The 15,243-nt window shown below is 41.8% G+C and overlaps 1 protein-coding gene across 1 annotated transcript in view; it reads left to right on the top strand.

The window, feature by feature from the left end:
* The first annotated feature begins 14,714 nt into the window (after window positions 1-14,714).
* LOC104956991 (heterogeneous nuclear ribonucleoprotein L-like) overlaps window positions 14,715-15,243 on the top strand; it is an 11,733-nt gene continuing 11,204 nt past the window's right edge. The window contains exon 1 of the mRNA XM_010784582.1: window positions 14,715-14,742. Coding sequence (XP_010782884.1) covers window positions 14,715-14,742 — 28 coding nt within the window. The remainder of the gene's footprint in view (window positions 14,743-15,243) is intronic.

Genomic DNA, 15,243 nt, shown 5'->3' on the forward strand with positions numbered 1-15,243 from the left:
GGACGAAAGTAACAGAGCGATTTTATCCGAGCCCAAACAACTTTGACCGGCCAAATTACGTCAGAATTATCAGCATTCGATACTTAACAGACCTACTAAATAAAATTAAAACATTTCTTACAGACAGGCCTCGTGGTGTCCGTAGGCTTGCCCTCACTGTCAGAGATATAGCTAAAATACATCAAAATGTCGCTTCTGGCGTCTTTTTTGTCAAGAAGCTGAGGCGCAGCAGCAGTTGCACTCCCACTTCCAGCCATGCTTCTCGTTTTCTCACATGCTCTGGAAGCTAGCGCGTGCACGAGAGAGGGGAGGGACTTGGAGCATGCTTGAGAGGGGAGGGACTGCAGGCACGGCTGCAGTGCAGGGATTGGAAGCACAGCGCTGAACACACACGGCTCTTATTAAAACGGCGCTTTCTCACCGGAGTACTTCCCCCCGTCATTCTTAAAGTACCGATACTAATGAAACGGAGGAATCGTAACGTTTTTAACGGCAGGGTATCCCGGTATACCTTTCAAGTATTGGTACACCGTGCAACCAGGTCAGGAGTCAGTGTCTCTCCCCCAAACTCACACATATACAATTCGATATGAACTGAAGAGCCGCATGAAACTAGACAAAGAGCCGCATGCAGCTCGAGAGCCGCGGGTTTGCCACCCCTGCTCTACTCGTTGCGGCACTAGGGTCGCTCTTTGAGGTTCTGCCAGTGACAGGAAGTGGCTGAAATCAGTAGGAAGTCAGACCATCTGTCTACCTTTATTGGATGGGCCTGTGGTATCAGTCAGTCTGTGACCTTGTTAGTGTTCATGTTAGATCACACTGAACACGGTAATCAAGAGACAGAGAAACATACAATAAATATATGAGGATTTTAGGAAGATCACATTATGTAACATTTACTTTATTCTACCCGTTAGGACATTTATTCTGGACTCAGTCATGCAGGTTTATCCTTATCAGATCAAATATATAGTTACACATTTCCAAAATCTGAAAGGTTTATCGTATAGATTTAGCTTAAAACTGAATAGAGTCAAATTAAAATGGGGAAACAATTAGATGTGAAGACGTTTTATATAATAGCTTTAAGGTGCCAGGGATGCATGGGAGGCTGCACACGTCAACAGGCAGATTTGTGCAATGCAGTGGTTGGTACATTTAAATGTATTCAGCAGCTGTGAATACCTAGCATTGAGAACACCACACTCCTTCACTGTGAGGCGTCTGCATGTGTGTGTTCTATCCTGACACACTGGAGGAGGTAGGAGACTTTATTGAAGTCTCATCAAACAGTTTCCTCCCCTCCTCAGCAGCTCAGTGAACGCTCTGCAGACAGAGAGCATCATGGGAAACAGATTGTAGTGAAGCAAGGAGGAACTGGACCAAACTGCAGTCAGCAGAAGAAGCAGCAAGATAATTGCAGTTATTTATCAACAAAAAAAAGAGTCCAAAGGCAGTCGGTCTGGTAGGCAAGCGATGACAAAGAAGGAAGGTAAAAGAAACAGAAACTCAAAACACTAGAAGAGAACTCTCTCAACGGAAACACACCACTGCTCACTGGTTGCCGACAACTAACAAAGACACATGGGAAACACACAAGACACTAATTAACTAAGGTTACTCAGGTACAATCAGGGCAGGGAAGCCATTTCCAAAGGCAGGACAACAACAAAAAAGACAGGCAGTAATACAAGATGAGACAATAGAGCAGGGACACATCGCTATGTCAATGTGTCTTCGGGCAAGATACCTAACCAAGCCCCCAAGAAAGGAATGACATTGAGAAGAAATACTTAATCCATGTGTCCCTGGGCAAGACTCTTCCCCCCAAATTGCTCATTGCCCACAGCACTGAATATATGTAAGTCGCTTTGGATAAAACTGTCTAACAAGTTTCAAGTAATTGAATGGTTTACAGATAGAAAGAGACATCTGTAGATTAGCGGAACATTTATATTATACATTCGGTCCCAAAAGTTGTAAAATGTGCTAAAATTGAGAGTTATATCCTCTCCATTCATTTGACTGAGCCAAGACCGGCCATTATGGGATGGATCGAAGGCCGGACTTAGCAAACACAAAAGTGTTTCAAGTTTCAAGGCTTTTATTGTCATGTGTGCATAGCTACAGTGTAGTGTGCATAGCTACAGTGTAGTTATGACAAACAAAAATATTGTGCAAGTGACATGTAATGTAATGCATGCTAAATGGGCCCATTGGACGGGAATATTGCATCGCATTAAGATCCTTACACTTTTGTACTTGAGTGGCTTCATGCACTACTGAGTAACTCTCATTGGAATGAACGGGGTCCTGCCTCCAAAGCTGTAACCACTTCTCTAACTACATCCATGGCAACTAGTGTGGTCGTCTACAAACGGACTTTCTGTGGTTTGATTGGTAGCTCCAACAGGCAACATGACGATGTATGCTTTGGCAAGAACCGCAAATTGCTATTGATGGCATGGCCAACACCGGGGTGAAATTTAGTTTTAACCCTAACCCTGAGCAGGCGGCCTTTTGTATGTCAGCCTCTGTATGAATGTGGGTGATTAGGTGAATGCTGACTTGTATATGTAAAAATGCTTTCCAGGGTTGTAAAGACTGAACATGATCTCTATGAATACAGTTTATTTACTATACCATCAGCCGAGACACCACACAGGCTGAAGTCAATGTTTGAAGATTTTGAACAGACCATTGCTGCCACTTCCTAACAGCCTGTGTGGTGTCTCGGCTGATGGTATAGTAAATAAACTGTATTCATANACACCCCAAATAAGAGGGTTTTTATATTAAATGTTAAATTGTTAAATCGTCTGCGGAATAAGGTTTCTCTTAATGTTACTGGTTAATGTCCCTGTAAGAGGGACCTCATTGACTCCCGATTCACGGAATCAGTTCCCGTGTGTTCATCACCACAAGGTCCGCCTAAACTTTGCGCGTTGGAAGGCTAGTAGTCGGGTTGGTGATAGTAGCGGTTGAGTGTAGTATATCTGGTTGAGTGTGTGCGGTTGAGTGATAGGTAATCTTGGTGGTTTTCTTTTCTCTCTAAAAAAAAAAAGAAATAATTAGGGTAAACATCACCTGCTTACATACCCCTTTGTGACGTGTTGTAAAAGGGTTCTATTTGTCGACCGAAGTTAAAGGGTTCGGCAATTCCAGGCGTCAGTAGAAGGCTCTACCTTTGTGGATTAAGGATGCACGCACGGACGGAGAAAGACTAACAACCTGCCTGCTTGTTGTCTAATATCGTGAGATTAACATACAATCCAATATATATAATAAGTTTCATCCTATATATCGACTAAAGAAACCCTCTTGTCGTTCGTTTACATTCTATGTTAACCTTGTAAGTAGTGATCAGAAATTACCTTACTAGAAAGCACAGTATCGGTGTAAAAGGACGTTAACACTTTTAAACTGTTACTCTTAGTGTTCTACTTAAGTACGACGAACCTAACTTAGCAGTTTATCAGGTTTGATAAACCAACAGTGGATACTCGAACATAGATTACAGTACTCGGAGAAACAGAACAGAACTTCTGCAAGAGAAACGTTTTAATTCAGATAAATGAATGAATTTTTCTTTTTTTTTTGTAATGGTACGAAGTAGATAAATATTTTCGAAGTTGCATCAACTAGATGTGCATATTTAAGTAAATCTTCGAATACATATTGCGCTCACGTCGAGGGCACTTAGACCCTCTCAAGGTACCCACCTAGTGATATAAGTTAATCTGTGTTACTTTTCGTGTGCGTAGGGAGTGTCCCTGACCTACGGAAGTGTAGGTAGAAGATGACTGATATCTAGGTAACAACATTTAATTAAGGTGAGTCACCTAAGTTTAGCAGAGCGGGTCCCTTACAACATTAAGGATCGATTTTTCCAGTATCCTTAAGGAGGGTGGTTACTGGAGTCATTTTCGTCCAACAAACGCACATAACCCATTCTTCCGTACGTCATGTCGTCTGGGGGTAAAGTTTACCTCTCATTGTATATAGTTTTTGTTTTTACAAACAAAAAAACAAACATATATTTTTTTTCCGGTGTGTCTCACTTATTAACAACGCAACACAGAGCAACAAGAACGTTGTCTACAGTAGCCATGAACTCGCATGTATTTTCTTATTTGAGGGGGGAGGGTGGATGCGTGGGCCACCCGAATAGGTTAAGGGGCCTTTGGCTTTTCTCGCCGTGGGGGGTGTGGTGCCCCCACAGAAACACAGTTATGCCTTTATCAGACAACACTAGAAGGGAATACAGGAAAAAAAGGGAGAACATGATGAAACAAGGGTCCCTGTCTGAATTTGATCCAGATACATTATGTTTTAACCCTAAAGCCCCAAGGGCCAACCAACACAGAGAGGACTTTTAGTGAAGTGGGAGACATAGAACATTGTTAATCTAACGGAGAGGGAGTAGATGTGCTTTATAGTCATATGTAAATCGTTTATTTTAATTTGTATGGGAACAACATATTGGAGTATTTTTGTCTTGACAACATCTTTAACCAGTTATTTTAACCTAAAACATGACTTCCTCCACTTGCTCTGTTCTTGTCTTCTCAGGCCTGACGTTAACTTAACAGTGTTATATCTTGAAAGTCACTAAAACTAGTATTTGCCTGCTGATAGTGGCTTATGTGTGTATTTTGGAGGGCAGTTACAAATGAAATATACTGTTGTTAAGTTGGTGGACTTAAATTGCTTGTTAATACTAGATGTAGTGGGCAAGAAGAAAAAGTTCTTATTAAGTTGTTCTAGTCAACCCTAGAACAGAAACAAAAAACACATCTTAGAAATTAAACCTGCTGCTTTATTTTTCTTAAATATCCTGCTGTAACAGAGTATTAATGACTTTGATGAGAAATCAGTGCATCACAGAAAACAAAGATGAAAGTTCCCTAATCCCCAAACCTAGCGGCGTTCCTCTTTTAAGGATGATCTTCAGATATAGATGTGAACAAAGCTGGAAAACCGCCAGCAGGCTTCTCTATTCACTTGGACCAATCATCTGTTTCCATCCTCAGTCCCACCCCACCCCAACTCAAGATGGTCCTTTTTATAATGGAAACTGTGTGAAGAAATGTGATTTCTGATAAGCTTAATCTTCACGGTGATTAAGCTCCTATCATCTCGCAGATAGAGGAGATCACATGTTTGATGCTTGAGATAACAGGCTGTGTACAGATGAAGCATTCCTAAAACACTGGCACACGCACATGCACACATACATACATACATACAAACACGTATACATACAAACATTCATGCTTATCTCACTTAAAATGTAGCAGGGCAAATACGTTTTATTGATCTAGTGCTGGGGCTACATTCCTTTGCAATTTACTGCTGTGCGAAGAAAAGCAAAGGGAGTGGGCCTTTACGGAGGATCACTAGTTCAGGTAGTTAATGCCCACGGTTTCTCCCCCCCCCTCCTTAAATCTACCAAGGGGTGAATGCGAAGGGAATTCAAATGGAAACGGACTCCTCTGTCTCTAGTCCAGTCAGCAAGGTCGTGGTGTGATTTAAGGAGTATTGTGCAAGGGCCAAATTGGCTGCAGATGAGTAGCAGCTTCATAACCTCACAGCTTATGTGTATGGATTATCTGAGGAAAAAACGCCATAAATTACGCATGGGAGTTTTCTTATAGTCTGACCTGGTAACCCCAGCCTGGCTGGTGTAATGGGATATCTTGGGGAGCTGGTGGTTCCAATTAATGGAGCCCGGCTTTGTGTTATCATGCTCTTCTACCGCGCTCAGAGCTGACTCCTAAACAGGACAAATGCATATTAAAGAGCTGCTTCCAGTGTATGGTTGGAGAGGATTGGTTTCTCATTCCTGTATTGATTGGGTGTTGCAAACATACTCATGGGGATTCGAGGGTGCCTGAAGCACAGTTTCATCCCTTACACCTTCTGTTACAAATGTATATTTTTTTGCTAGAATATTAAAGGAACAATTACGTTAAGTCAAACCGAAATCTCTTGATGTGTACGCAAGTATATGCAGATTCAGACTGAATTTATACTGCTGCTATTGTGCAATATTTTCCTTTTTTCAAAAGAGGATAAAACAGTTTTTGAACATTTTCTGGAAATAGATTTTGAGCTCAAGGCCTATGGCTGGGCGTCTGCTTTAGCAGTACCTCGTATAAAGAAGAAATGTTGCTCTCAAGAAGTGTTGTGAAATTCTTTGGCATGCTACTGGAGCACATCATACTTTTAAGTGTTGATAAGACTGTGCCTCCATTTTTCATAAAGTTCACGTAGCATTGGTTATCAGCTCTGAGCAATTTAAGATGCCTGCCCCTTTTTATAGAGAGCCGCAGAGAAACCATTTCAGAAGTAGGGAAACGTCATCAAAAAACACGTTGACATTTGAAATGACGCAAATAATTTAAAATCCAGCCTTGGAACAGATTGGAACAGAGCCTTACTCAGCAGTATGTTGTGAGGTTCACTCCATATTTCTAGATGGAAGAGCTGTACCCGAATATAAAGTTGCCAATTCAGGCCAATGCACAGTTGTTGGGTCTTTGATCATCATCTATCATATGAAAACACAATTTTCCATACAAAGAGTAGTGTGTCTAATGTCTGGTCATAGTTCAGTTGTTGTCAGCCAAAGAATCAATCATACAAAACAACACCGGATGGTTTTCAAGTAGTTTACTAACATTCCTGATTTTTGTGAGCGACGAGCATCGGAGGATCGGATAACTACTGCTCAACGTCCTGCTGCCCTCGCTACTGCAGCGCTAGATGCTAAATATTACACACAGTTCCTATTTAGATGTTATAGCACATTCTCCAAATTGAAGTCCATAGCGAAGTTGAGTGCATGCAAATTATTCAGTAAGGGTGTAAGTCTAAATTGCAAATATAGAAATATTTTGTTACTTTACATTAACATTAGCAGGTTGATTAGATTTAGCCCAACTTAACTTCCATACACTTTAATACTGTAGACATACCTATGGAAGAACATTGGGTTTAACTATCTTGCCTAAGGACACTTGACTGCAGGGAGCAGTTGGGATTGAACCACTGACCCTAAGATTGAAAGATGCCCATTCAACTCCCCGGAGCCACAGCTGCACGTGTTTTATGATACTGTATCTATCTAGTATATATTCCACGTGGAGTTAAGCTTTGGGCGATTAAAGATCCAAGCCGTTTTATAGAGAGCTGTAGTGAAACAATCCTACTGAAAGATGTAATCTTATTGTAAATCACAAGGGTTTGAAACAAAATGTCACACACAACAACAAAACATCATTTTAAAATCACATTGTCATTTGTAGTGACGCAAATTATTTAAAGTCCACACTTGAAGGACACAATTTGCACACGTCACTGAAAGACTTGCGCTTCTATTGGCCATCACTCCAACCCGCTGTTTGTGATAGGCTAAGGGGCGGGACATCTCTAAGCGGTTGACCAATCACAACAGAGCCGGCCAGCTAACCAATCATAGCAGACTGGGCTCTGGTTTCAGACAGAGGGTGAAAAGAGGTGCTGCAGCACAGGCAGTATGAGAACAATAAAGACCTTTTTATGAACATTAAAACATGTTATTATATCATAGAAGAGGCACAATATACAAATATGAACCTGAAATGAGCACTATAGGGCCCCTTACAATGATTTCAGAGCAACATGGGCCCCATTCTGCAAAACACTGAATCTAATCGTGGTGTTTAGGAGGCGAGCCAGAAAGCCCATGTTCCTTGAGTGAACTTGGCGCTGGCAATAAATCATTTAACCCATCCACCCAGTTGGGGTCAGAGCATGCCAGGAAACAGTTGTTCCCTTAAATTCTCCTCAGTCTTATGCAGAGAGAACAAACTGTCTGTACTGGCCACCAGCGTTTCCGCCAGGGGGGCGTCTTGCCGTCATTTGACGCTCTTATTCAGCTCGGAACGCCCTGAACTCGTGCCGAGGGCGTCCAAAAAATAATAATAATTTGAGAGAAGATCGAGAGTTTTTATCGCTTGGAATGACGAGAAAGGACAAGGACATCCCTCTGCTGGAGGGGCAAACGAGTCTGGTGGGATTCTTTTCGCCGCCAGCAAAGCGCATTCCTGTGACGAAAAGAAAAAAAAATACCGCAGCATCTGCCAAGGACCATGCCAGGAGGGGTGTCCCTGTCGGCAGGGAGACGTTAAGAGATGCTATAAGGGACGGCGCAATTCAAAATTGTGTTTGTGCGCATATGTAAAGAGATAGTGTCTATAAGGGACGGCTCAATTCAAGTCACGTGCGCTCTCGGGCTGGACGCCCTCTCAGCCCTGGTATGGCGGAAACACCCCTGAACACAGCACCAGCAGTTTATCGCAACGATTTGTGGAAAATAAAATATTTGCAGCAACGTGATGAAAAGGTTACTTTGAAATGTTGACAGAGGGGGGGAGAGAAAAACGCGATACATCTGAATGCTCAGAGCTAACTTTACACAGGTTATTGCTGTTTTTATAGCCCTGTTTACTTTGTTAAAAGGTTTCAAGGTTGATTCACGAGAGCTTGTTTACTTCCCCGTACCAGTTCTATTAATTGAAACCTTGTTCTGAAAAAGCTTGTTTTGAATAGGTACAAAATACCTCTATTTATATGAATAGACAAGAGTGACATTCAATTTGTGCTTGAGAAATGCAACACAATCTAATAAAAAAAAAGTGAAATTAAAATGTATTTATTGGAGGGCTACTCAAGTGACAAACTTCTCTGTAAGATCGAAGTGACAGGTTGAAACGGTATCATTTGCAGACATTGCACCAAAGCCGAGTTTTGATAGCTCCGAGCAAACATGCCAGATCAAACCGTCATGGTCAGAGATGTGAAGTCTGAACGTGGCGGCATAAACAGCTGAGGATGTCGCCGCCTCCTCACACAGCCGAGCCTGCCATCTCATTATGGGAGACACGCTAGCTGTACGCTGGTGAAGACAGAAGGAAAGGCATCATCAGGCTATTTGTGAATATTTACAACATGGCAGAAATACTAGGAGAGGCAAAATGTTAAGTTCCAACAATAACCAGTCCGTGTTATTTAATGTTGTGTTTTTGTAGTTATGACTATGGCTGACCCATTATACATGTGTAACTCAAGGATGTTTTGTGTGAATTACTACTGTATGCTGAACTATGTCTCGGGTTTGACAAAGTCTACATTATTGATAGATGGATCAACATGTATATTACATTGCTGCAAACTTTCTCAGCATGCTGCCGAGGCAAATCCCCCTCACATTCCCTTGCAATACACGTGTTGTATTTATTGTGTGCAAATGAAGAAACAAGCCAGTAGCCAATTGAGACAAAAGTGTTACGTAGTGATGTCACTATCTTACAGAAGTAAACGAAGGAGTCCAATGGAGGTGTTTCAGGCGGGGGGTTTGGGAGAGAAACTCACTCTGGAAGGAACTTAAGGATTTTAGCCGCTATTTGTATATCGGGGAAACACGGGCCCCTTAACTGATGAATACTAAGTGTGCTTATAAAGAGCTTTTCTACCTCCTACAAAGCAAGTAACACTTTGTGAGTGAGTTCTATTTGGCCTCCCGATCAGGAGATCAATCACTGTGGAGGATTAAGAAACAATAATTGACTGTCTCAATTATATATAGTTGTTTTCTGTTTCTTCTGGATACATGTTGTTCGAACACATCTTGTTTAAATGTGACAGCTGTAACATTCATCACACTTATTTTCACATGCTTCATAAGCAAGGCTCTTTCCTCTTGAAAACTAACACATTGCTAATTAGAGCTATACACATGTACTCCTTCATTAACAAGTGCATGCAGGGTGAGATCATATCTTGAAAAGACTGTGCCTCACTCTTTAAGTATTGCTTGTTGGAATGAAGTGAAACTACTACTTCAGAATAGCGGTAGAAAATCTCACTTGGGAGTTTCCATTCAACACTTTGGCCTCCCCATCAGGAGTTCAGATCCCTGGAGCTTTGGGTCTCTTTCATGGCTCGTGGCTCATGGCTGACACATTATGATGCAAAACTTCATAATGCATGCGTTCATGATGTATTGGGTTGAGTTACATTCCTCTCTGTAGAAATTCAGAGCTGTGAGCTGCAGAGATTGTGATTACTACACTACAGAGGAATGCACTAACATGCCCCTCAACCCTTTTCTTGTCAGCAGTCTGTAAATTAAAAGAAAACAAAGCTGCAAAAGTCTGTCTCCTTGCCGACTGTGGTAACAGATACATGTTTTTCTTACTTATTATGAAAAGGGCCTATATCACAGTTGACTTTTACAGTATGTTTTTGCTGTAGAAAGAGCCAACAAGTATTGCATAAAAACATTCCTGGTGAAATGCTGCGCTGTCTCTTTAAGAAAAAACTGGATTAAGAGTTTGTTCAGCACACAGGTGTAACAGTACAAAAGTAATCATGTTATTTTTTACAAGTGGAGTATCTGTGGGCTGCCAGATTGCTTGTAATTTGTCTGAGTCGAGTTTACTGGAAGATAAAGGTCAGTTTAAGCTGGATGATCATTTCAATCTATGGAAACCATACACTCTTGACAAAACCAAATGACATGCTAGCCCATTGCAATCAGCGTTGAGAAAGTAATCAGTGCTTGATTAGATGTAATGTGCCCCGTATTGATCCGCCTCTGCAGCACACGCTCCGAGTGCTCTGAATGAGAAGCGTTCGATCACCGGGGAGGTTAAACACAGTCTGTTTCCGCAGAGTGGATTGCCCTCGACAACAGGAATGACAGGCAGGAATGAGATAACTGCCTGTGATTCTTGGCCGAACCAACGTCTACCCTCCTCTGCCAACGTGTTGCTGATATATCTGTCGGAAACGCTGTCAGCTATTTTTCCTATTATTTATTTTCCGTGTCAAAATTAATGATTCTTTTCAAGAGCCTGGCAGACAACACTTTGACACCGGAATCTCACAGCTGCTATGATTTGACAAGACACCGCAAAATAAAGTCTGGTCGAGACAAATATATTGCCGTTATAGTGTGATGCCCCTGGAAGATTGAGCAACAATATTTTACCGTCTCAGTTATATTTATTAACTTTTGGTTCAAACACACCTTGTTTAGATGTGATAGCTGTGAAATTCATCACTCTTTCTTTTATCAGCTGCATCACAAGGCTCTCACCACCTGTTTATAATTATCACATTGCTAAATAGAGTTATGCGTCTACTCTTTATGAACAAGCGGATTCAGGGTGAGATAATATCTTGCAAACGATGCTGTGCCTCATTATTTCTGCATCACTTGTTAGAACGAGGTGACACTGCTGCGTGACAGTATTAACGGCTGTCTCACTTGACGGAGAAACCTTGTTCAATAGATTTAACAGAAATGCATATAATGAACTGATGGGTAAAATCTATTTTTCTCAGTTAATGCAGTGGCCTTACAACAGGGCAACAATGGCAAACCACAGCAAGAGAATTACATGTGTGCATATAAAATCAAAAATGAACTAAGCAATGGATTAAACAAGATATAAGGTTAATCATTTAAAATACAACATTTTTTTGCAGAAATGCTGAAAACAATTTGCTTGATTTCTCATTCTTCTTTTACTAAACATGACATTTTAACATCTCTGCACAAAACAATGAATATGTCAACATGGGCTCGGTGAAACTGTGATTTAAAAAAAAAACGCGTGTGGCGTTAGTTACCCAAGTGTCATTGTCCGTAAAACACTTGTTTGCATCAGAAAGCAGACGGTTAGGTGAAGATGAGTCTGATACAGATTTCAATTTCTTTATTTTTTATTTCTCCCGCTCGACTATGGACTGAAATACCAAACATAGTTGTTGGTGTTTAGCTTTCCCCCACACTACCTGAAAGTATACATTAAGCCTTAAAGTGTTTTGAAGTGTGGAGACATCAGAGTAAGCGGGTCAATCTGAGAGCAACTCTACCTTTCTGAGCTGATCCTGTAAAAACTCCTGCTCTTGCAATCCTCAGACCTCGCTCAGACCTCGCTCAGACCTCATCAGCCCCGACACACACAGAGCATGAAACCGCTCTGCTTCAAACGGCTCACATGTCTCCTACAAGGCCTGGCTGGTCACCTCATCTGAGAGATTAGAGCAGGCAGCAGAGGCAGGATTGATCTCAGGGGGAAATAACTCACTTTTATCAGTTTGAGGTTTACTCATGGCCGTTTAAGGAAAAGTAAATATAACCCTATGATGGTGTCTTTGAGGGGTGTCCACTAGCAGATGGCAGCATCCGATGGGGGGCCATTTGGTATGTTCCTATCTTTGTACTGCACAGGTGGGTGGTGGTGCAGATCTCTCTTTCTGCTTTCTCCTCTGGGGAATGTTTAGCTGGTCGGGGTTTGATGTGGCAGGGCCCCTGCCAAATAATCACAGCCCGGACAGAGGGGGGTGTGCAAGCCTTCAGCCCAGCATCCAGGGATTTGTGAAAAGTTGTCTCAAGGGAGGGAGGGGGTTTGACGCCTGGCGAGTGTCGTTTCACAGACGGATGATAATGTGGAATGGGATCAAAAGGGAGGATTTTGGCCGAGTGGTGATTTTCACAGTGGTGCACGGCTGAGTGGCTCAGTTTTCAGCCGGTCTGGGTTTTTGTCATCTTTTTTATTATTTTGATCTCCTCTTCAAACTCTTAGTCTGTGATCTCTTTCTCAATCCACTCTTTTCTTTCAGATTTATTGTTCTTCTACTCCCGCTCCCGTTTTCTTCTGTGAGAGGCGGAGTTGCTGGGCCTTTCAGGACGGATGCCCCCGCCAAGGGCCTGTCCACCGGCATCACAGCAGCTTTACTCAATTCTGCTGACGGCTCACTCTGAACTGTCAACAGTTGCTTTTCCTCTCATCCGCCAACACAGTCAGTGATTACTTTCAACATCATCTTCACTATTATTATTATTATTATTATTATTATTATTATTATCATCATCATCAAGAACGCTATCTCCATCATCTTCAATCATCAGCCCTGTTTCGACCGTTCCACCCGTCTAGAGTCATTTTCACAGTATCACAGACTGATTCTGAATATAACTGCACACAGAAATAGGACAGAGAATGTGTTTTCAGATCTCTAAATGCCACTCTTGAGAAAAGCAGCAACAAAATAGCATGGCTGTGTGCAAATTACAGCTTTAGCATGTCTAGGCAAACACTTGAACTACTCCACATTCAGCACGTGCTGCACCTGTGGGATCTGTTTACAGCTTAAAACAGCAGCCGTAATGGCGAGAGGTGAAATGACTTAGCTGTGGGGATAAAATGGCTTGTGATTTTGCTTAGTGCTGCACTCTTTGTGCAACGGGTAAGAAATAACAAAGCTATTGTTGCCTCTGCTGTTTTTCTGCTCATTTACAGCAAAACGTTGTCTACCGTTATCGCCGCTATGGGCTTCAGGAGTAAACTGAAATCCATTAGATGCTTATTTAAGACAGAGCCTCGTCCAAAGCTGAACTGGTGCATAATTGCACAGTGGGGAGACTAAAGAGAAAAGATGCCCGCTAATAACAACTTACTGTTACACATGCTGTTACAGGCACTGTTCAGTTTGGATGTTATACCTATTTTACATAACAGGCCTACAGGTAGAGATGTCACAAGAGCCAATACTTTGGTTACAATCAATGCCATAAAGATCTTTTGAGGCCAGATATTGGAGAGTGACAGTGTTAAAAGGTGGTGGGGTAGAGAGGATGACATGGAGCAGGGACTTTGCCGGTGCATGGGCCGTCGTCTCTAACCAGAGCTGTATAGCAGCCAAGACGATACTCGTTTTCATTCAGTACTGCAGGTGGCCTGTAGTCACGCCAGAGGTCGAGATAAGCGGTGTCCTTGGATCCCAAGATGAAAGGAAAAGCATTTGGACGCAGTAAAATCACTACTGACACATTGTGATATGCATGCAGTTTTTGAACATACTGTAGTGCCTTGATGCAATCTTTTAGCAATTGGTCCCCATTTTGTTTGCACACCATCATTTGAATTTAAACATACATTCTGTTTACATAAAAACTGAGATATTTTTTACTTCCAACTACTTTTTAACAGAATGGCACGTCTTCCTTTGAGATGATCGATTCACTTCAATATCAGAACTTCCGTCCATCATCTATACCAGGGGTACTCAAACTTATTTGTTAAAGGTCCACTTGTGAATTTTATACAAGGTCAATGGTCCGGATCAATGCCAGTAAAGTCCCCGTCCCCCCCAACCCCCGGAGCGGAGCAACAAAACTGAAATTAAGAAGCAGTTTCGGTGCGCTATGCATGGGGCCCTCTTGAGGGGGTTTCCCGACATGTCGTTGCAGTAAATAAATTAAAGGGTGTTTCATGTTGGTTGCTGTGTACATTCTTAATCTTTTTTTTGTTGTTGAAATTGTTACGTTTATTCTGGTTTGTTTTGTGTTTGTATCTTTTATTTAAAATGTATTCATTCATTTTATGTTTTGTGAGCTGAGCTGTGTGATTGTATATGTTATGTATCTCTGTACAGCACTTTGGTCTCGAGGTTTTAAAGTGCTATATAAATAAAGTTGGATTGGATTAATCTACTTTATTTGGGGGCCCCCTTCTGGTCCAAGCACTTGCCTGTCTGTAAGCGGCGCCCCTGTATACACACACACACATACAATACATACATACAGTATGATGGCTTGAACTAGTGGGAGAAATGGCACTGTTTGTCTGTAGCCAATGCCTTGAACCTCGGCAAAAATGGCATTAGGAGCATTAGAAAGTCAAGGTAAACTTGCGGTCTGCAATGTGTGTCACGCTCACGTCTGACACAAGAAAATATACATTAAAGGGGACCTATCATGCAAAAAGCACTTTGTGATGTCTTTTATACATAAATATGTGTCACCGGTGCGTCGGGGAACTCACGCAGCGTCAGAAAAATAAAACCCTCTCTCTTTTCCTCCGTACCCAAATCTTTTAAAAACAGGGGTACAACGAGCGGATACAGATTTGCTGCCGATCTAACGTCAAATCGGCAGCGGACCCACAGAAAGTTGCTATCATGACGTGTTTTGGACGTAATCTCGTCTTTGTTTACATTAGCAAGCCTCGCTAACACTCAGAGCTAACCTGTACTGTAGAGCACATGTGTTTTTAAAAAGCAGGAAATAAAAAAGGAACTCTCCTTGTGATAAACCCGCAAGAGAAAAAGCATTTGAGCTCCATACTGTTTCAGAAATAATCTTTGATGTGGTTTAGAACAGGATGGCGTTTTATCACAGCAGAA

Source organism: Notothenia coriiceps, unplaced genomic scaffold (genome assembly GCF_000735185.1).
Source record: "Notothenia coriiceps isolate Sejong01 unplaced genomic scaffold, NC01 NC01_scaffold00026422, whole genome shotgun sequence".
NCBI classification, from domain to species: domain Eukaryota; kingdom Metazoa; phylum Chordata; class Actinopteri; order Perciformes; family Nototheniidae; genus Notothenia; species Notothenia coriiceps.